This window comes from Prunus dulcis, chromosome 5 (genome assembly GCF_902201215.1).
Source record: "Prunus dulcis chromosome 5, ALMONDv2, whole genome shotgun sequence".
Taxonomy (NCBI): Eukaryota; Viridiplantae; Streptophyta; class Magnoliopsida; order Rosales; family Rosaceae; genus Prunus; species Prunus dulcis.
In genome coordinates this window covers 17098494-17120963 of record NC_047654.1, presented here as the reverse complement: position 1 = coordinate 17120963, position 22470 = coordinate 17098494, and the positions used below count along the sequence as shown (strand labels likewise).

At 38.8% G+C, this 22470-nt stretch overlaps 7 protein-coding genes across 9 annotated transcripts in view; all 7 read right to left on the bottom strand.

Annotated features, from left to right (window-relative positions):
• Positions 1–1047, bottom strand: part of LOC117629156 — an 11669-nt gene extending 10622 nt beyond the window's left edge. The window contains exons 1-2 of the mRNA XM_034361661.1: positions 1033–1047; positions 916–938 (exon numbers count right to left, since the gene is read on the bottom strand). The gene's annotated coding sequence lies outside the window, so the exon portion shown is untranslated. The remainder of the gene's footprint in view (positions 1–915; positions 939–1032) is intronic.
• A 419-nt stretch (positions 1048–1466) lies between these two features.
• Positions 1467–3164, bottom strand: LOC117628072 (pre-mRNA-splicing factor ATP-dependent RNA helicase DEAH1-like). 3 transcript variants are annotated; one of them, XR_004585892.1, is made up of 3 exons: positions 2695–3164; positions 2296–2338; positions 1467–1644 (listed from the first exon to the last, which is right to left on the bottom strand). XR_004585892.1 is itself a non-coding variant. In XM_034360435.1 (3 exons), exons 1-3 carry the CDS (start codon positions 2884–2886, stop codon positions 1874–1876), a joined length of 234 nt encoding a protein of 77 aa, XP_034216326.1. In that variant the 5' UTR covers positions 2887–3164; the 3' UTR covers positions 1467–1873. The 3 variants fall into 3 exon arrangements, 2 of the variants coding, with proteins under 2 accessions (XP_034216326.1, XP_034216325.1); XM_034360435.1 differs by having other exon boundaries at positions 1467–1896; positions 2719–3164; XM_034360434.1 differs by having other exon boundaries at positions 2719–3164.
• Positions 3165–3879: 715 nt separating this feature from the next.
• On the bottom strand, positions 3880–6966 carry LOC117627904 (protein SAR DEFICIENT 1-like). The gene is made up of 7 exons (XM_034360211.1): positions 6723–6966; positions 6524–6599; positions 5843–6419; positions 4941–5101; positions 4646–4840; positions 4470–4551; positions 3880–4307 (listed from the first exon to the last, which is right to left on the bottom strand). Exons 1-7 carry the CDS (start codon positions 6809–6811, stop codon positions 4024–4026), a joined length of 1464 nt encoding a protein of 487 aa, XP_034216102.1. The 5' UTR covers positions 6812–6966; the 3' UTR covers positions 3880–4023.
• A 1581-nt stretch (positions 6967–8547) lies between these two features.
• Positions 8548–11706, bottom strand: LOC117629155 (glycosyltransferase BC10-like). Its single transcript, XM_034361660.1, has 2 exons — positions 11089–11706; positions 8548–9243 (listed from the first exon to the last, which is right to left on the bottom strand). The coding sequence occupies exons 1-2, from the start codon at positions 11704–11706 to the stop codon at positions 8602–8604; spliced, it is 1260 nt and encodes a 419-aa protein (XP_034217551.1). The 3' UTR covers positions 8548–8601.
• Positions 11707–12597: 891 nt separating this feature from the next.
• On the bottom strand, positions 12598–14569 carry LOC117628683 (glycosyltransferase BC10-like). The gene is made up of 2 exons (XM_034361179.1): positions 13439–14569; positions 12598–13309 (listed from the first exon to the last, which is right to left on the bottom strand). The coding sequence occupies exons 1-2, from the start codon at positions 14108–14110 to the stop codon at positions 12659–12661; spliced, it is 1323 nt and encodes a 440-aa protein (XP_034217070.1). The 5' UTR covers positions 14111–14569; the 3' UTR covers positions 12598–12658.
• Positions 14570–14685: 116 nt separating this feature from the next.
• LOC117628682 lies at positions 14686–16709 on the bottom strand. Its single transcript, XM_034361178.1, has 2 exons — positions 16328–16709; positions 14686–16216 (listed from the first exon to the last, which is right to left on the bottom strand). The coding sequence occupies exons 1-2, from the start codon at positions 16634–16636 to the stop codon at positions 14978–14980; spliced, it is 1548 nt and encodes a 515-aa protein (XP_034217069.1). The 5' UTR covers positions 16637–16709; the 3' UTR covers positions 14686–14977.
• Positions 16710–17184: 475 nt separating this feature from the next.
• Positions 17185–20651, bottom strand: LOC117628659 (AP-3 complex subunit delta). Its single transcript, XM_034361153.1, has one exon. It carries the CDS (start codon positions 20329–20331, stop codon positions 17407–17409), a length of 2925 nt encoding a protein of 974 aa, XP_034217044.1. The 5' UTR covers positions 20332–20651; the 3' UTR covers positions 17185–17406.
• Between the last annotated feature and the right edge of the window lie 1819 nt (positions 20652–22470).

Sequence of the window (22470 nt, the reverse complement as noted above, 5' to 3'; positions counted from 1 at the left end):
ATCGCCTTGGCCTTGCTCCGGGTGACGACCCCAGCAGAATCTCCGCTTGAGAAGGAGGCGCTCACGCTTTTGCCTCTCGTCGCGGGAACGGATTGAATCTTCTTGGAAGCCATCGTTTTTGGTGTGTTGATTGATTTTGGAACTGGAGAAAGAGATGAGAGGCAGAGATGGTCCCACTGGGCGTGCCAAATTTGTAAACACGAATTTCCTGCGACAAATGAGACAAGAACACGTGTACAAAATAATATTGTATTTATGAAATTTAGGGTTACAATCTCTGTATTGAATCCCCTGATTCGATCTCCAAAGTGTTTAAAGAAAATTTGTGTTTGATACAAGGGTCGTAGAGACTTGATCTTGATCAAACGGGTAGCACAAAGCTTGTTTGGTGTTTGGGATTTTTCTATGGTGAAGGAACCGGCACGTATTTGTTGTGCTTGGTGGCTCTTCCAAAGTAGGGTGAAGAATGCAGAGAGTTTTCTGTTTCTTCTAAGTGCTAGGTTTTTTCTGAGCCCTTCTTTCGTCTTGAGGCCTCCTATTTATAGGCTTTTGTAGGATGCTTGACCTAAATAACTTTCCCTATTTAAAACCTTGTTTTGTGGGATTTTGATTTGATTTAAATCAATTCCCATAATCTGGCAATTTAACCAGATTATCTTCAATTGATTAACCTGATTAATATTTGATTTAAATCAAAGTCAATCACAGAAGATTCTTTCCTTTAATTTTGTCTTCATCTTGAACCGCTTGATGCACTCCGTCGGATGTCGCCATTTGTCATTTTTGACAACTAATCCAATTTTGATGAGTCACACGCCACATGGGTGAATTACGGGGCCCACGATTTAATCCACCGAACCCTAATTATTTTCTTGTCAATAGAATTTATTACACCAAAATTTCTGTGTCTACAACCTCACCAAATTCTCAATCTGTGTCTGCAAATTTCAACACCACATATAGTTTAGCAAACGAATAACACAACCTAAATAGGATTATTGCTAAAGAAGAAAAGATAAAGATTGTGCATACCCTATTGATGTTGCTTAGGTCCTAGTAGGAAAAACTTGTCCATAGCCCTTCACATATATCGGAATCAAAAAAAGCACAAAATGAGCACCATGATGAATGAACATTTTGTTGCCCATAACGCAGGTTCTGGCATGCTTTACTGTTACCTCCCACATTTTCTCTGACATTCCAACTCCTAAAATCTGGTGGTTTAAAATATTATTGAAAAAAGTTACTGTTAGCCAATTATTTGGAATAAGCATGAATGTAGGAAAATGCATTAAGTTTTATATATTTGTACCCTTATTAGTTTTGACCGGTCAACCACAAACAACTTCAAAAAGTCCTGTACTGTGTTAATGTTCTCCGAGGCTAGCTTCTTGTGAAAAGCTCCATCTTTCCCAATTTTCTTCAGGCGCCCAACTTCATCTTCCAACATGGGTGGATGATGCTTCTTGTACACTTCCCATCAAAAATCTGGGATTTGGTTGCTTGCTTGCTTGCTACTTGGATTAATTTCTAACAAGACTCACAGATACATGCAGTAGAATAAAATTTGTATGCAGCTAGGCACGTAACTCCAAAATGCATGAAATAATTCTGGCAACATCAATAGGATCATCGTTTGCAAGACTGCACACAGAGGAAAACAAATTATTAGAATACCCTTAGACCCGAATCATCGATCCTCTGATAAAAATATATATATGCCACAAATATTTATCAGAAGGGGAATACTGCCACTCTTTATGGGCCATGTTAGTAGATTTTTACAGAATGCATCCAATCCTTTAACCCAACCACCAAGACTGCAACCAAATATTTACGCAGCGAATGCATCTAACGTAGTCCTTGAAATGGGCTATGTTTCTTCAACCACCACAACTACAACCAAGCACACAGAATACAGATTGCTTTCAAAAATAAACACAGAAAAAATTTGAAAGCATGAGCAAAAGCATGTCATGTCCTAAACTCCTATGTGCTGTATCAAATACAAAATGCTTCTCTACATGTCTTTAACATATGAATGAATCCCTCCTTCAAGAATTATGCCACTGAAATAAGCTCATGAACACAGACAATCTCATTGTTCCAATCAGGTAGGTCCTAAAATGAAGGAGCTAAAAGAAAGCTAATCCACAATGTTTGACAGCAGTAGTGGGAAATCACTTCAAAAGCCTCAAGACATGGATTCATACCATTAGCATCTTACCAGCTCTGAATTCATTGATATAGAGAACTGGAAAACAATCCATTAAAAATTGATACGTAAGTACTTACAAATGCAGTGGATTTCCACTTGCTGTTTCGATAAACTCTGGATCTGCAAAAAATGAATGCAAACATGTTCCTCAATGTATATATGAGACATAGCAAACAATGTATATATAATTATAATGAACTTAATGGTATTATTAGTGAACCATACAGATTCTATCATCAGATAACAAGATAATTAACCAATCCGACCACAAAGTGAAAGCCTGGCCACTGGCCAGTCAAGTATTGAAGCACTACCTATGGATAAATTTTAATATATATAAAAATATAAAAGAAGAAAACCTCTGACCCATCATCGTCATCTGGGGAAATTCGTCTTTTAACTCGTCTCTCTTCTTCCTCTTGTGCAATACTCAGTTAAAACAACAGTTACCATGAGAAACAAATACAGAATATTACCTTTCAAAAGTTAAAAGAATTAACCTCATCATCTTCATCTTCTTGACTCAAGACCTTCTTCCTGAATCGTTTCTTATGGGAATCATCTTTCCTGGACTCATAAACAACCTGGGCAGAAGATCTATCGCCATCATAGTCATCTTCGTCATCTGTATCCAAGAGAGAAAATGTCTTCTGCTTCTTCACCAACATCGCAGCTTCCCTCTCTAGTTTCTGATATAGCTGATATACGCGAGTAACAAGCAGGAAAGCCACGATGCTATAGACAGATAAAACTGGAGGCTAAAATCCTGTCTACACATTCATTTAATTTGGAATAAGAACTCACATTCAAACCAGATTCTTTACGAGGCACTCTTGCGAAGATGTCTTCAGCAAATGCACTTGTTTCGGCCGAAGAGGACAACCCAAATTCTTTACGAGGGTCGCGGCCTGGTGGCGGTCGTCGCGGGTGGAAGCCTGGTGGTGGTGGTCTGAGAGAGAGAGAGAGAGAGAGAGAGAGAGAGAGAGAGAGAGAGAGAGAGAGAGAATGAGGCCACGGCTCAGAGGAGGCAACGTGTATTCTTTAAAGTCAGGGAAACAAATTATAAAGAAAAAAGGACCAGACCCGCCCAGGCCGCCTAGCTCCGATTTGACTTTTTTTTTTTCTTTTTTTTTTTTTTTGGGGCATATATTACTACACAATCCATTATTTCTTGGAGGTCTTTATACTCTTGGTAGTTTGGGTTAGGTTGGGTTATGCAAGTAAGTGGCTTGTGGATTTGGTCTTTAGGTCAATAATTATTATATATATTAATTAAAATGTGATTTAAAATATGGTATATATTAAACATTTTGAAATGATTAAGGGAATGATATATTTTGTTTTATCCAATTAAATGATCAAGAGCGAAACCCATGATAAGTGATTACAAAAAATTGAAAATGGTGTTGTAATTTTGTTTATGTTGTATGTGATGACATTGGGTACACAAACAACCCTTAAGGCGACATGTTCATTTATACTCAAGTTCGATATCCTTTCTCGTATATTTGAGTAATTTAGAATATCGTTTTTTCAACACCAAAAAAAATTAAAAAATTAAAAAAGTGATGCTGATTTTACCATCACTTTATAGTAAAAATTCACAAAAGGACATTGTTTTGTTTATAATTTTCTTTTTCATTTTTTGTTTTAAAGACAAGTTTTGTTTATAAACATGATATCATCACATAAAATAGAAATAGAGAATCAGAATTAGTTTCATAATACATATTTACATAAGCAAAAAAAAGGTAAATGCAGATAGAACCAACCCCTCTGGTTTGGTAATGAAAGGGGTTGAGATGCTAAAGTAAATCGCCATCTGAAGATGAGTCGGAGATGCTACACTTGATGATGCTGCTTTCCACAAGTGGGTTGAATATATATGGTGAATTTATATTCCAGTTATCACTACCAGTACTGCACTCAAAGTTGGAGCTTGCACTATTGCTTGGTAGCAGGTAACCCACATTGACAGATTTTGAGTGATGATCCGCTGCTGCTAGGCCCAGGTGTCCATTCTGATCGAATGCTGATCTTGACATTGCCTCAGCATGATGGTTGGGATACTGCTCCACTACTTGATCACCTATTAAATCAAGAGTATGTATGTCCCAAATTAAATTTTGAATCGGAGGAATGTGACGGGAAAACTCAATTGGCACCATTAATTAGGGAGTTGGAGAATCAAATTCACTCATAAAAAAGTTGAGATACCATTGAAATTGAAAACTAATTATAATATACGTACCTTGTGTCAATAAGGCAGTCTCCACCATTTCCAAGGAATTCCAGTTTGCGTAGGCTTCCCTCACCAAATTCTCAATATATGTCTGCAAATTTAAACACCACGTATAGTTTAGCAAACAAATAACACAACCTAAATAGGATTCTTGCTAAAGAAGAAAAGAAGAAGATTGTGCATACCCTATTGATGTTGCTTAGGTCCCGAATAGGGAAAACTTGCCCATTAACCATAGCTCTCAACACTTGACATATCGGATTCAAGAAAAGTGCAAAATGAACACCACGATAAATAAACATTTTGTTGCCCATAACACAGGTATTGGCATGCTTTACTGTTACCTCCCACATTTTCTCTGACATTCCAACGCCTAAAATCTGTCGTTGCAAACAAGTTGATGTTAGCCAATTATTTGCAACAAGCATGAAGGTAAGGAAATGCATAAAAATAAAGTTTTAGGTAATATTTGTAGGGTACCTTTCTTAGCTTTGACCGGTCAACCACAAACAACTTCAAGAAGTCTTGTACTGTGTGAATGTTCTCCTTGGCTAGCTTCTTGTGAAAAGCTCCATCTTTCCCAATCTTCTCCAGGCGCCAAACCTCATCTTCCAACATTGGCGGATGATGCTTCTTGTACACTTCGGCATCAAAATTTGGGATTTGGTTAGATTAATTTCTTACTTACAAGACTCACAGATAGATATTTTTATGCAGCTAGGCACGTAATTCCAGGCCATGACATGTAGAAAAGTTTTGCACTTCGAGAATTACAAACAAGAAAAGACAAATCAAACCTCTTCCCATTCAACTTGGTCATTAACTTGTTTAAAGGGCATAAAGCATGTCAGATAAAGAAAAACAAAGCATTAAAAAGGCTACCATTGACCCAAGTCATGAAGATGAAGACAGCCCTAACGTGTTCAAGAAAGTACAATTATTGAACAAAGAAATATGTGATTGAATTCTGACCATATGAAAAAGTAATGAAATAACAGATGCCGAGCTCTAGGTTGTTTGTTGACTCAAATAATGTTCACTAGTCTTTTTTGCAACTTTGGCAACATGCATGAACTTAAAGAAACGGCCGTGGTCCCATTGCTCTAGAGGTCGCAGACTGTTCGACTCGCCGTGTAAACATGATCTTTTGATACAATATTGCATTTTATTGTGTTTGTGATGGTTGACTTCATAAAACTACCAAGTCAAGTGGGTTGGTAAGGTCACGTCCATGAAAAATAATTTAAAATAAAATAAAAAAATGCATAGTAAGAAGCATAAATGTATGAAGATATACCTAATATATGGGCTTGTTTAGTACTTAGGATGTAAATATGAAATCTAATTCAATTTTAAACACCGAACGAGACATGTATACTTACATTCTCCACGATGATCTTTAACAACGAAAGCATCGGTGATGGCCTCACGGATCCTTGAGCCCTGATAGGCGCTTGTGCCTGGAGCCACTCTTGCACCAAGCCTAAATTTTCTGCTCCTAATCCAGCTGGAATTATCTGTGAACTCAATCTCCCCAATTGTAGTAAGCCCATCTCTCACAGTCACATTTACGTCCCCAGTGAGCAACGGCCGCTTCCCAGTTCTCTCCCTCAATATGTTGTTCTCAAATTCTTCAGTCGTCCAATCGTCACGGCCTCCGGTGGGGAAGTCCCCGTCAAGAACAACAATCTCCACTTTGATTGGGTTGGGTAGATCGCTAGCTATTGGCACCATTTGGGCACCATTAGTGTTGTTATTGGTCTTGTCCACGATCTGGATTTGGATTGGGTTGTTGTCTTCATCTAATATCTTGCTTGCGGTGAAGATTGGGAGGGAGAGCTTCTTAGCAAAGACTAGTTCCCCGCTGGATGGCTCAAGAGCTTGGATTCTCATTGAAGGCGACCTTGTCATTGAGCGGAGTGAGCACCGTCTTAGACAGTGGTCAACCTCTTCACTTACCTAATAAAACAGATCAAAATTAAATAAGCAAAAAGATCGATATGATTAATTAAGCTCATATAATTAGTTAAATAGAGAAAAGGTTTTGCATATATATAACGTACCACTCTTCTAAGCAAAGGCTCCAAGGATGAGAAAAGGCTTTGCATGGAGTTCACCAGAACCACTTCTCCAATCACACTGTCAAACGAATAAGCATATGCAATTATAACAAGTAGTTCGAAATCAAACAGTTGAAGGAAATCAAAGATATAAAAAGAATATCAAAACGAAAGAAGAAGAAGAAGTTGTAGTTAGACATACGAAGCAAAAGAAGGTCTAGGTCTCTTCCGTTTTTCGTTTGGCTGATCTTGGTCGGATTCTGCATCATTAAAGAACCGTTTGGCGGCCATTTTCTCAGTTCCAAAGAATCAGAGAGAGACAGAGAGAGAGAGAGGGTGATCGATGAAGTATTCTTAAGGGTTAGGGATGTCACATATGCCATGGCTTTATATATCTACAAAGGTTTGTAAACAAAGAATGACGAGCAAAATATTGATGGGTTGGTAGAATAAAGTAATATAAAAATGAAGGTTCTGGGAATGGCCGAGGAAACAGCTAGGTAGGAGAGAAACGAGATGGCCTAGGTATACATGACGCTGGACTTTTGACGTCAACAATTTATATATAGTTGCTTCATATTCCAATCAAACCCTCTCTCTGTCTCTTCCATTTGGTCTTGGTCATGTTGTCATTATTGATAGGGTCCTACACTGATAACAAAGTCAAAAGTCCCACCGCTGAGATGTATGCATCGTCACAGACGGGCGCCAACAATCAAACTATATCAACCGTTAGATCTGTATATATATACATACATGCATGCATGTGATTGGTCACCCCAATTTAGTTAATTTTATTTATTTATATGCGGAAATGTTGGGCGGGGCAGGATAGCCGTGTAGTGCAAGTACAAGGATGCTAATTCTGGTCAACAACTGCATTTCTGAGAAGGATCTAATTCGTATTCATGTAGGGCCTCTAGCTAAGATGGTGATGTTTTAAACATTATTATATGATTGATTATGGATTAATAACCAGAAAGATGCCCCCTGGCCTGGTGGGAAGACCAAAAAAGAATTGCCAGTTGGGGTGGGGTAAATTTCAGAGCTTTTGGGAAGGACAGAGACGCATATTATCTCACTTGTCTTTTCATTGTTTTAATTCAATATGTTTTGCAGTGGCAGTGCATGGGTGCATATGAAAATGTGAACAAGGAACTGCACTGGTACTTGGAGACATAACCAAATATGTCGATCAATGTTAGGTTTTGACTGACTCTGAGACATCATATACCACAGATCACAACAAAATTAAGCTAATTACCGAGCAAGACCAATACTATTCCGTTCTCAGTTTTCCTTTGACTGACTGACCACAAAAAGAAAAGTTTTCTTTTGAAGTTTGGCTGCACTTTCCCAACTCCCAACTGCACTGGTTATCCGAAATGGCCAAAAAAGTTCGCAGAAAGAACCAACCTATTTCCTCTCTCTATGTATACTGCGTTTGACTCAATATAAATTATAAATTACTCATTCTTTCTAGGATTTACTGAATATAATTGTTCCATACCATACGCCTTTCATAGTTCGCATAGCGATCTACTATTACATTTTTTTTCTTTCACAGTCACTCAATTTTATATTTTGCCATTTTTTTTCAGTTTGGAGGTGAGATGAGTGGTAACACAACTTAAGTCATTCGACTTTAGAGGTTTATCACCACCACACCCGCCACAACGTCATCATCATTTGGACCCAATACTTTTCGTGCAAAAGACGACGTTGTGCTTATATCTTGGAGTTTTTGACAAAGTTATCTAGAATTGGGCATTGTGATTAGAAGGGGAAACAAAAGAGAGAGTGTCAAGAGGTGGATGGTACAAAATATCACTCTATATCACAACTATCTAGATCAATCAACTTATACACCTCCAACTGCCCCAACCGAAAGGGGAAAAAACACACACACACACAAACATTTTCTAGAGCTTCGCCCCTCTAATGTGTTTTCAAAGGATAACTTATAAACATAAAAAGCCAAAAATAAAAAATAAAAAAAAATCAAACAAAACCTACTGACCCTAAGCTTTATTAGTTTACAGAGAAATGAATGACGAACAAAAAATCTTGACTGTGAAAAATCAATTGAATTTCATGAGCTTTGGGCCAAACCTCAGCAGCCTGTCCAAAGTGTTGGGCAAGAATTTTCTGGCAAACAAGTGGCAAACATCGGTGCTCTTCCCATTGTACTCGCATTTCGTTCCATGCCTCAGCTTCTCCAAGAAGTCAACAGTCACATCTGTTCTCATAAACTTAGACGGATGGGGCCCACCCCTTGACCAGTCAACCCAAGTCAACGTCCGATTCGAATTTTTCTTCCTAAACTTGATGTTCACGTACGTAGGCAAGTAGTGCTCGTCAGAATAGCAGGAGGGCTTGCAGTGCTTTGTAAACAGTGGAAAATACTTTTGATCGGAAACCACCTCCACCGCAATGACACGGTCCACCTCGAACCACTGCGAGCCCTTCCGCCATTGGGCGAGCGTGATTTGTGGGCTCATTTTGGGCCTGTACCTGTCTCGGCCCACTGGGCCGGGTAAGTCGTAGACCTCCACAAATGTCTGGGTTGAGCCCATCAGATAATCGTAGATGACTTTGAAATTAAACAGCGGTATGCAAGACTCTGAGAGCAGCACAAAACGTTGGTTGGAGAAGTCAAGCAAGGCATTGGCTAATAGGCGTCGCTCTGCTTGCACCATGTTAGGCTCACCCCATGTCACATTCTGCACCATTGAACACATTGAGTTATTTACTACCACACCAATGATATTATCATGTGATACTAATTAATCAAAATATATGAAGATTTTATGTTGATGGTCTGATAATATAACATGTTAGATGTTTTGCAAAAATACATGATCCAACTAGTTTCGAATCATTTTTCTCAGCCGACTTTACCTCAACAACAAAAGAAATTATGACGTGTTACATTTTGTTGCTTCCTAAGTACTTAAAGAACGAAACTAAGGGCATTCTTGCTTTCCCTTGTTGGCTGCATTCGATGGGATGAGTGAGAGACAACATTACGAAAGGAATTTAGAAAGGTGATGAGATAGAATTCTGAATTGTGTCTGTTGTTACAGTTCCAAAAAGAGTAGAATCAAAGCAATGCACGATAAAACAAATTGAATTCACCACTCAATGCATATGCCAACTTTAGAAGTGAATTAACAATATATATATATATATATATGGTGGTGACATTTTTGGTTGGTATCTACAAGAGATTTTGACCCAAAAATAGATAAAATCACAAAGATTGATTTATTTGTTTTCCTAATGACTCTTTCAAACTTTTCTTTAACATAAAGTAATTGTATCACTACATATAGCCCAACACGACTCCATAACTTTAGCTATTCCCCCAAATAAAATCTGATTCATTTGTCAAAACTCCACATACACATGTTTTTAACATGTTGTTATGTCCAATCATTTCTAGACATGTATCAGCCACCCCAAATTATTATAGCAAGATTTCAAAGACTAAGATCTGCTTAGATACCTTAAAATATATTAGTTATTAATAATCAGAAACTAAATTAAGTTCTCAAGTTAATATCTTGTGCAAATTATATATGTATTGTATCAGTCGACAGGGAATGTCAACTATCAAATATTATATTTCAGTTTCCTTTCGAAGAAAATATAAATAACTTTTGGAGAAGAGAGAAGAGCTTAAAGTAATTAAGGCTGTATTGCTTTTTATGGACAAACCTGGCACAGTACAGAATGGTCCTCCAAAGACTTGCTATGCAGTATGTATCTAATACAATAATAATATCATAAAACAAGGGCATCAAATTCTCCAGCTCTTCTATATGCAATGACCTCTCAATGGCTCAAAATCTCAACCATAACCAAATTGATTTTACATCCCTCCAAAAAATTTGTAAAATCCTAACTAATTAATTTCTAAAGAAATAACTGAATTTTCATAATTTCTTTTTTCAATATATAAACATCCGCTTTATGTTTTTCTTTTCCTCTGTCACTAGGAAATCGGGACATCTTCTAACTTTTTTTTTTTTTTTTGGGTAATAAAAAGTTAAGGGGAGGGAGAGGCTACCCCTACACCCACAACCAAGGCAAATCAAGACCTTTTCAGATTTAACATTGATGGAGCGACACACAGTGCAGGGACCTTACCAACTGAACCAATATGTGTATTTCTTAGTTGGTTCGTATTTTCTTTTTCTTTTTCCAATTTTAATTGATGAGAAAAGTTAAATTTGAGCAAATTAAAGCTACTTCACGCATACTAAATACTTAATAAAGCATAACGCATTCCACTCCTAATCATCAGTATTTAATTTCTTAATAAAAACAAAAATATGCACACAAAAAAGCCTAATTATAGTTTGCCGGAATTTAATTTGCTATTTTCACATAGAAGTCATCATGTTGGTTGGCTTGGTGCGACAAGTAATCTAATGGGTTTTGATCACAGATTTTTTTTCTCTCTTAAGAATGAATGCACTAGACATTAGACTAAAAATCTGAATCAAAATGAATTAATGAAAACAAATCAAGGACAATAATAATTGTAATATGGATGTACTGACCTTACTTGGGACCCTTCTGCCATAAAAAACAGAGTTTTGAGGCATGGTGTCGTTGAAATCCGGATTGGCGTGGACATAGATAGAGTAGAGCCCTTCATGGCCTTTGAAGAACATTTCCCAGAACGGAGCCAATGCCAGAGGCCCTCTTGTCAAGAACATGAACGCCACTTTTGGGGTGCGCTTGAACGGCAGCCCACGCCGGCGAGGCACCAGTGAAGCTCTCCACAGCAACTCAGCGTCGTCCATGTCGTGCATAATGTTGGGTGGCTTTGTGTATTCTTTTAAGCCGATTGGCGGTGGGGGAGGCGCAGCAGAAGTTTTGGTTTTGTTTTTTTGGATATTGAGAGTTGGCAGCGGCGGTGGTGGTAGTGGTGGTGGAGCAGAAGAGAATAACAATGGAGTGTTTGATGAACGAGAGTATTTGGCTTGGGTAGCGTAGAGCTGGAAGGGAAAATCTTTGAGGTAGAAACTGATGGAGACGCCGATGGCTAAACCGAAGGCGAAGATGAGAAAGTTGGAGATGATTTTATGGAGGTGTATTTGGACATTGAGGAAATGCTTGGGAATTGATGAGGGTGGTTGCTGCTGCTGCTGCTGCTGCTGCGGTTTGTTCTTCATTTTGGAGTGATAATTAGCACAGAGAGAGAGAGAGAGAGAGAGAGAGAGAGAGAATGAGAAGTCGAATGGTTTGAAATGAATGAAATGTGGGCTGCTCTTCTTGAAAGATTCTTAAATTGATTTGATTTCATCACACTAGTATATGTGTATATATATATATATTTTAATATTTTGTTAACATGAAAGGTCATGGAGAATTAAATTAACCAAATAAAAATAAAAACAATGACTGTCATAATTAATTAATAATAAATATACACACAATTAACCTATAAACTGAGAGTGCTTTTGTGGGGGGTTGGGTGAATGAACCCAACCCACCCAACCCAAATAATTATACAGAACAGACTTGCTTGAAAATGTTAACCAAGTTGTATTGTTGGTAGGGAAAGACCTGCGTGAATGAGAAATCTGGATCCCTTGAATTGTGTCAAAATAAGTATCAATTAGGATCAAAATCTGGTTAAATAAGGGAAGAGCTTTAGATTTTATCATGTATGAAATTTTTGTGGCATTTACCATTTTCTTTTCAATCCAGGAAAGAGAAACAATGGGTTTCCAAGTTTACCATTCGGGACAGCCTCCCCACTCAATCAACATAGAGAATGAAAACTTTCTTAACTTTTTATTATTATGAATATTTTCCAATTAGGAAAATAATAAAATCAATTGGGCCACAGATGCCTGAGCTGCCACAGGCTGAACACTGCTGGTTGGGCTACATGAATAGTGACCACTTAGGCATGCGGGAAAGACTTTCATGAAACGAGTATTAACACTAATTTTCTATTACTGACCAACAATGTTATAACATAAGTGTCATGCTCAAAAACCATAATAAATTAAATTGTAAGACCATACAAAACCATTCCTTTTAATGTCATGGGATGGGATGGGAATAAATATATATGCATAAATGCATATGTTATATCAGATTTGTACATTATTATAATTATGAAACGGAACCTAGCAAAATGGGTGCAATTTGCAAGAGAGGTCGCAGAGTGTCTCCCATGAACTTCCTAGCAAATAAAAAGCACATACAAGTGGTTGCATTAATACCATTACAAGTGCAATTGGTGTCAAACCTTATTTGATTCAGAAACTCATATGAAACATCATTCCTCCCAAATCTTCTAGGGTGAGGGCCACCCCTGGACCAATCAACCCAAGTTATGCTTCGATTCGAGTTGTCTTCGACGCCAAGAATGTTGACTAGGGTAGGGATGTAATGTTCATCCATGTAACAAGGAGGATTGCAATGCTCTTTGAATATGGGGTAGTATTTGGTGTCTGATATGATCTCAATTGCAAGCTTTCGACTGGCCTCAAACCACTGGGAGCCTTTGCGCCAATCCGATATGTTAATTGCAGGCCACATTTTGGGATTGTATCTGCCCCGACCAACCTTCTTCGGGTCGTCATATGAACCAATATTGCTCTCACTGGAATTCATGAGGTAGCTGTAAATTGTGGTGAAGTTGAACAATGGGATACAAGACTCGGACAGTAACACAAATCTCTCATTAGAGAAGTCCAAGAGAGCACTTGCTAGTAGGCGTCTCTCACCATCAATCATTGTTGGTTTTCCCCATTGAACTTCCTGCAATCATTAGTTTATATATGTGTGTGTAACAAATTATTACATGATTGAAAATTCACCATTTTTATCAACAGAGCTTAAAAGTTACCGAAGTGAAATTAGTGTATTTGTGAGAATTGAGAAACCAACCTTGCTTGGAATTCTCCTTCCATAGAAAACAGAGTTCTGAGGCCATGAATCTACATAGGAAGGATGAGTGTGAACATATATGGTATAAAGTCCTTCATGACCTTTGAAGAACATTTCCCACAATGGGGCCAAAGGTATAGTTCCCTTTGTCAAGAACATGAAGGCAACTCTAGGCACATGGTTAAAAGGAAACCTTCTAATCCTTGGAACCAATGATGCCCTCCAAAGCAACTCATCATCATCATCCATCTTGTGCAACATAAATGCCTCAATTTTTGATGTAACCTCAGTACCCAAGTCTGCTAATGGGAGAGGCGGTGGTGAGCAGGGTTGTGGGAGCGATTGTGATGTTGGTGCTAATGGGAGAGGCTGTGGTGAGCAGGGTTGTGGGAGCAATTGTGATGTTGGAGTTGGCAACAGTGAGGGTGGTTGTGGGAGCAATTGCGATGCTGGAGTTGGCAGGGACAGCGACAGTGGTGACGAAGAGAAAACATTTACAGTGGTTTGTAACTTGAATGGGAAGGTCTTGCAGTATAAACTGACCATGACTCCAAGGCACAAACCAACGACAAAAAACACAAGCTCAAAGGCATGGCTAAACTGCATATAGGAGAGCAAAAGCTTTAGAATTGGTTGAGATTTTCGGTGTTCCTTTCCCATTGCTGAAAGCATTAGAGGATAGGTGAAGGGTTAAGCAGAAGATGAAGACCGTAGCTAGCTTAGCTACTACATACAATTTAATAATCTAGGACACTTGGAATGGAAGTTATTTGTTGTTGAAAGAAGACACTTGAATCGAAAGTTAAGATGGCATGCATGTGTTTTGGTCCGACCTAGGGTTTCTAAAGTCTTGTTGAAAATCAACACCGCAGATCTTCAAAGGGTTGACATCTCATGCCCACTCTCCACCAGTTCGAGCATTCGCAAACTTGACAAATAAGTTTAACTAAAGGTTACGGTGCAAATGTCACCAAGTTGGCATGAGCTCCTAGATTTGGGGCCAGAATTATTGAAGAAAGTAAGGTATTTGTGATGCTTCCCCTGTTCTTTCTTGGATAGAAAAAGTTCATCTTACGCATATTTCATGTTCAGTTTTCTAAACGAATTAGTTTAGCCACTGAATAAGGGGTTAGGCTAGGAAAGGGTTCAGCAGTTTGAATGCGCTTTGCGTATGATTTGGGTTTACTATGGTATTAGCTTCGACCAAAGAGACTCAAACAGCAGTGCAAAGGCTTCACAATAGAAGAAAGAAGAGAACGATCCCAAATATTTATAATATCATCAAACTGTATATACAACACTGGTTTCCACTCTGTTTTCTTCCTCTTTTTTTCCCATTCATTTTCACCAGCTCATAGTTCTGTACAAAATGCAGTAGCCTTTTGTCTCTAAACTCTATTGACATGCATCAATACATGATCCAGGTGGTGCTACTTGTTGGTTGCCACCATATTCTCAGAATGAAGGTCATCGACTCCATTACACGTGCTTCACCATATTCTGATAACTTTCTTCAAGAAGATCCTCATCAAAATTCCTTCAAAGAAACTTTGCTGGCTGATGTTCCGAAACGTTACACATAAATGCATCTAGATCTTTCCTTAAGAGAAAAGCCTTTTTCTTAGCTTCTAGGTACTCCTTAAGAGCAAGAGAATGCGAACAGAAGGGGCAGTAGAAGTTACCTTTCTTATAACAAATGAACTCAGAACCAAGACACTTTTCATGATATACCAAAGGGCAATCAGTGGTACTGCATATCAACAACTGACCACCTTCATTACACTTCATACAAAATTTTTCCTCTGTCCAATCAATTGTGTCTGAGTAAGCACGATTTATCGTGCATTGTGAGGTCAAGAAATCTTGCTTCTTCATGGCAACATCAATCTTCTCATTATTAAACCCATAGCTATCACTTGACTCGCAATGGCAATCCATGGGATCTTTGGCTCGATCAGCAACGGTCTTCTGCTGGGATCCATCTGCAGATGCAGCATGTGCTACTTCAACATGAGAACCATGCTCAGGAACTTTATGCTGGGTTACATCCGGAGGAACAACACCTGATGTTGTTGGTTCAGGACAATGCTCACTATCCTCTTTGCCTTCAGCAGTACAAGGAATTTCTAACTGACTCTTATGGATTGCAATCTCAGTGCTCTGTCCAGACCTCTTTGAGCAAGTATAATTATCATGATCATCCTCTAAGACCTCGCTTTCCTCCAACATTCTCATGCGATATTCTGCCAAAACACATCTTTCTCTCTCGAAAATTGGACTATCTCTTTCAGATGAATCATCCAAACTTTCTTTCTGAGGCAAAGAAATCGTGTTGTGTTCAACAGACTGTGAGACATAAGAGGCATCCAACTTCACCTTCTTGACATTTCTACACAAATCATCAGAGCCATTTACTCCACCATGGTCTTCATCTGCCAAATTTTCAGAATTTGAGGCAATCATATCCCTCTTGGAAAGCAATACATTTGCATCATTTCCTTCTACGCTCATGTTTTTAGCATTAGAGCAGCTCCCATTGAACCTTCTCCTCCTACTACTATCACTGACAGGAAGTCTATCATTACCACCGTCCCTGGTAGATGTTAAGCCGCTCTTTTTAATCAAGAAATCAGCATATGGATGTGTACCGTCAAGAATTGAATCTTTGAGCTGGCTCAAATTACATTTAGGCATAGAAGCTCGTTTGTGCACGATAAAGGGCTGAACATCCCATTTCAACAGCCCAGGGCCACCCATTTTCAAATCAGATTCTGGTGTCTGACAGAACAAATATTTGAACTTTAAGCTTAACATTTAAACATACGAACATCCCAGCTACACAATATTTGAACTGAAAATTCAAAATTTTGTTGGGTTTTAAAATCTTACCTCGTTCACGATGCGTTGGAGAACATCGTCGCAACCTTCCGATAAATCAAAGGTGACTTTTGAATGGTGAGTAGAAGTAGAAGTAGAAGTAGAGGGAAGAGGAGCGGGAACATCACCAGGGGAAAATAAATCCTCCAAACATCTCAAAGCAACCCTTTCGTTTACTTTCGTTTCCAAATCCTCAGGCAAATCCGGAGCCATCTTAATCAAATCATGTAAAAGCGATACCCCAACTTCTTTGAAGCCTGCCAAAGCTTCCAGGAGCCAACCCCAAGCAATAGCTGCCTCTCCCTTTGTCATCTCGTCCATGGCAAACCCCGGCACAGTTACAGTTACAGAGACGACGGTCCCCAGGAGGCGAAAGAGAATGGAGGGTGATGGGAGAGTTGTATTTGTTTATAATTTATTTATTTATTTCTGTAATAGGATATGTATGGGCAGATCAGGTCTTTTACTTTTGTGGGCTCGAAGCAGTTGCTACTTGCTCGGCCCAGGTTTTTGTTGGGCCTTTAGCACACATCCGTGTATCCGAAAAAGCCCAAAATTAAAAAATAAGGAGGCCAAGGCTCCTAACTTAATGAATATAGAACTTGTCTCATATTTGGAGAAATACATACAGAGAGAAGGAAAATAATTAGCCAAGGAAAAGTTGAAAGCTGATTGTAACAGTTAAACCGATGCCTATTAGCAAAAAACACACTGAAACATCAAGTTAAAAGTTCATTCTCAATCAGCTACAAATACCATGGTAAAGTCCCATACTTAGAACTCTTAATCATATTATCAATCTCATACTGTTAATACTCAAAACACAAGTAGATAGAACTTCAAGAACTCTGTGGGCAACACTTAATTCATAGACAATCTCAACCTTCAAATTTCATAGCTTGAATGAAATTCACTTGCATCGTTTGGCATAAAATTTGAAAAAAAGGAATCCAACAGTTGTGCAACTACAAACTGTGATTATGAAAGCAAAATGTATAAAATCTACAGGAGGACTGAACTTAGTCATGTTGAAATACAAGGGCAAGTTTTGTGACATCATGATTGAAAAAATAAATCCAAACATTTTAACACTATAAAAGAAAATCTGGAATGCCTGGTGTTAGTGCAACCACATTCAGGGGCACCTCTGCTCGTTGTCGAGCTTTGTGCTTACTATGGGTATGACTACTTTTTTGCTTCACTTTCTGACCATTTTCTTCTCTTTCATCTCCCTTCTTTCCCGGGCTTTTGTGTCTTCTCCCTTTACCATGCGAATGGTGCTTGCTTTTTCTTGAACTTGGGTTTCCTTGATCATGCTTTTCAATATCACCCAAATTTTCTTTAGATTCTGTAACAGAATCAACATTTAGTTTATCCTTCCCTTTTCTCTGAGTCGATGACTTGGTAGATACTTTACTTTGAGAGGATGTGTGATTGGTGTCACTACCTAAAAGAACATCTCGCACAGTACCAGACAACAAATCTTCCTTCCGATCAGGGTTGGCTGCAATAGGTACTTGATCTCCATCCAATTTCACCACCACAGGCCTAGGCTTCGCATGGTTTGGCTTTTTCTTTGAAACTATAAATTGCTCAGTAAGCTTAACTAGATCTTCATCGCCATCATTAGTATCAGCCTGTAATTTAAGATCATTGGCAGGTGGATACTCATCTTCATTCTTTGCAGAAGGAAGATAATATAGACCATGCTGCTTACGGTGATCTGCAAGCAGAGATGTGGATTCATTTGATGGTCCTGGCTCTTCTTTACTCTGTAGGATAGGGAGAGAAAAACCAGCCCTGTCCTCATATTGAGGGCTTCCAAGAGAAACTGAATTTAACGAAGGCAGCTGAACATCACCAAAGATTGTTTCCAAGTCTTCAAGATTCTTCGCAAGCACTAACCCATCTGGTACAGGAACTCTTTCTTGAGCACTTACTGAGACAGGACCTAGATCATTTGAAAAGGCATCATGCATCAATCTGATGATTTGGGACGCTGGTGCTTCTTCTCTTCCCAAACTTTCTTCCTTCTGGACTAGACAATCAGGCATTTTTCGCTTAATCAACTCAATGAAACAGAGTATATTTCGGGCTCTCTCTAGAATTTCTACATCATAGCTTCCTGTTAGTGGAGCCAGAGCCGATTCAACTCGATTTAAAAGGTTTATGATAGATTCATGTGTGAAACCGTCCTTCAATGAAGAAGATGCAGATACTTGCCCACGAGTAGCAGTTTCCTCCCCACAATGTTCCGGCAAAAGACCTTCAAAAGATTGATTTAAAACCCTCGGGTTGAATCCCTCATCCTGTTTGCAATGCACAGGAGAATCACATGATGCCAAGTCAGAACTCTCTGGGTCATCACATTCCGAAACCAATCCTGGAACATCTGGTACCAATTTATCAATATATGAGGAGGAAGCAGCATTCCCCCTCTGCAAAAGGTAAGCATTCAGACAAAAGATTACAACTTTAAAAGCAGACTGTACATAAACTGCTCTTATAAATGGCGGCAAGAGAGTTGTACGAGGCTGTAATAGTGCCTCCATGAGTTCAAATGGGTTTATCGAGAACTCAACATATATCCCTGACAACCAAGCAGCAGCTGATAATATCCTGTGTAAGAAAGGATTACCAAGTAATGCAGGATCAATCAGTAGATCACGACTGACCCGAACAAGCTCTGGTCTAATGTCTTTCACCCTCATACCGATATCAATAAGCTGCTTCTCAATTTCTTCCCCCTTCTGGCAATGTGGAATCCTCGACATTTCTCCCAGAAGCGATACATACCAATCGAAGTCAATAATAATCTCATATACATTACTACCGCATGTTGATAAAATGGAACCAAGAATCTCATTGCAAAACTCGGGGTCAGATTTTAAGGCATAATTTACCAAAACCCTGCAAATTTCAGCCACATTACTCTCAGACACCATTGCCATAACAAGACGCAAGGACTCCAGCTTAATATTTGGATCCACATCACTCAAGGACTTAATCACAACCTCCTTATTCTCCAACACTGCCCACAAGTGCTTTGGGGCAACCACTGAAAGCGCCTGCAATGCGAGATACTTAAGATTCGGATCATCATCAACCAGCATTTCCCGAATCTTCACAACAACAAGCTGCACTGCAGATTCATAATCACTCAAACTGGTCACCACAGTCCTAATACACTCAAACAACAATGATTTGGCCCCTGTCCTCCTGATATGCTCACAAACCGGCTCAACAACTCTATTAGCCAACCTAGGCTCTAAAGGAACCAATTTTGCAAATATCTTTAACACCTTAATCAAAATCCAATTGTTCCTAGAATCAACCAAGATCTTATAGAACTCAGGCGCCAATGGAAGATACGATCTGGGCTCTCTTAAAGCAAGCTCACAAAACACCCCAACAGCCACAGACACAACCTGCGACTCTGAACTCTCTAAATTTTCAACCAAACGCTTGAAGCACACCCTGACAGCATCCGGATATTTGTCAAACACCCTCAAAAGCACACCGATCGCTTTCTTTTTCACAAAAACTTTACTACTAGCTAGCAAGGTGAATATCTCGGGGGTCAAATCTCTAGCAAGATCTACGGTAGCAATTCTGGAGAGGCATTCAAGTGCCAAGCTTACCTCGAGCTCGTTGGTGCTGGTGAGGTCCTTGCGGAGCTGGTTGGTGATGAGGACGAGGACGGGCGTGTCGTCGGTGAAGGAGTGGGAGGCGGCGTGGTAGGCAATCTTCTTGTGGGAAAAGCGAGTGGAGGAGAGGAGCTCGACGACGTGGAATGCGGCGAAAGACATGTCGTAGAAGTGGAGGGAGGAGAGGTAGGTGAGTTTGTGGAGGGCGTTGGCCTTGGTGTCTGAGTCTGTGGACTTGACCTCGCGGCGGATTTCGTCTATGGCCTTGGAAAGGAAGGCGGACTCGCCGATGAGTTGGAGACGGAGGCCCTTGATCAGGTCCTCCAGTGTGCGCTGGAAGAGGTTTTCCATGAGGGAAGACCCTGCCATGGGTTTTGGATTGGTTTTTGAAGAAGCCAAATTCCAATTCAATGAGAGGAAGATGACGATGGAGAAAATTGGTGTTTTGGTTGGAGTGTTAATGGGTTTGTTTGAATTTCATGGTTAGACACTGGGAGGAGGATTGGGATTTTGGGAAATTGGGATTGAGATTGAGATTGAGATTGAGATTGAGATTTGGTAATTGGTGCTGCTATACTCTGGGAGAGAATGTGGGAATTGTACAGAAAAGGTGATGGCTTTGGGCAAATTGTGTTCGAGTGTGTGTGTTTTTTGTTTATTGGATTGGATCCACTTGAATGTTGTTACGAAAAATTAAAAACAAATTAGGAAAATCCAACCCTATATGGTTGTGGGCAAAAACGACATCGTCTTGGTGCTGCAATTCACTTGAGATTGAGATCAACATTTTGACGTCCTTCCCCCACAACAGACTTCGGTTAATTCGTGAATAAGGCTAAGGAAATTGAGCTGCTGCTTGGGTAGTTTAGGAAAATTGGGCTGCTGAAATGGTCCGAAGGAGAGTTGGGCTTAAAGGATTCGATACTTAGAAAAACATATATATTTGATACAGCTGATCCGGTTTAGTTTGGAGTGGGTTTTTTATGACATAAACCGAAATCGGAACCCGGCTGAAATGGTCAAGTTTTTTAACCTATGTTAACTTTTTTGGTCAACGCAGTGTTTTTTTAGTTTTTCTGGGCCTGATTCTATTTCTATTTTACTTTTGTCGTATATATTCTATCTCGTTTGAGAGTGATTTTTGATAGGCTAAAAAACGCTTCTATAGAAAATTACTTTTTCAAATAATCACGTCGGGCATGTTTACATATCAGTAACGGAGAAAGTAAAGAATCAGAGAATTTAGAAATTGGGGAACTACTGAATTGGTATGGGAAGAATCATTCTCATAAAGCTGTTTACTAAACATATGGAATTAGCAAAGGAATGAGATTGATTCCCATTGTTATTGTTTACTAATTTGCATGAATCAGAATCCAAATTAATTTTAGAATTATGGTAAAGTTGTAAGGATATTTTTGAAAGTTAATTAAGAGAAAACAAGAATGGGAATCGTATCGACTACTCCCCCTAGTTGATCTGATACCTAGTTTTGAAGGAATGTGATTATAGATTTTGAGGTGAGGCCCACTTATTTTTTCATTCCTGATTGCAAGTAAATGCAGAGGAATTCAGGAATGGAAATCATTCACTTTCCTCTCATATCCATTACTGATACGTAAAAATGCAGTTTTAAGTGAATTTATACAGAAACACATAAGTGGGGCTTATGCTCATAATCACTTTATTTGGGAGTCTTTTTACTTAAAACCACTTAAAATGATTATTTGGAAAAGTAATTCTCCATAGAAATTCTTTTTGACCTATCTAAAATCACTTCCCAAACGAGACAAATTTATTATCATTATTATTGTACATAAATTATTGTCTTTTATTGTCGTTATACACAATTTTTTGTCTATTATGCATGTCTCTTTACAGGGCTACCTAACATGTGAAAAGACCCCAGAACTAATTAATTACTTAAGGTGAGTTAAAGGTGAATTTAAAGGAAGTGGTATCACTCTGGGTCACATGATGAGTGGGGTTAAATCAGACCTACTTTCAGCTACAAGTATACAGTCACAGTGAATTAAAAAGCTGGTTTCTGTGGCACAAATGGCTCATCCCATATGAGAGAGGCACTTCCCCATAGTACGATTCACTGAGAGGTAGGTTCATGTGCATTCCTAGTCACTTACTCTAGAAGAAAGATAGAGAAAACAGAACAGATAAGTGCTAAAGAGATTTTTCTCCTTCATAAAAAATAAAAATGAGATTTATCTCTTCTGCAAACATAACCAAGCAACAGAACAGATAACTGCTAAAGACAAGAGAAGATAAGCAACTTGGGTCAATTCATGACTTAATGGAAGAACTATTAGTTTTTGGACACTAGATTTTGGTTAAAGAGCAGTTATTCATGTACTTTAGGTCCTGTGTTCGAATCTCTTTTCCTAAATATTGCTCTTGTAAAACAAAAACAAAATAACAAAAAAGCCAAAGCAAAGCATGATGGTGGCAAAGGTGGGAAGGGACATGAACTAACTAATTAATTGTAAAGAAAAA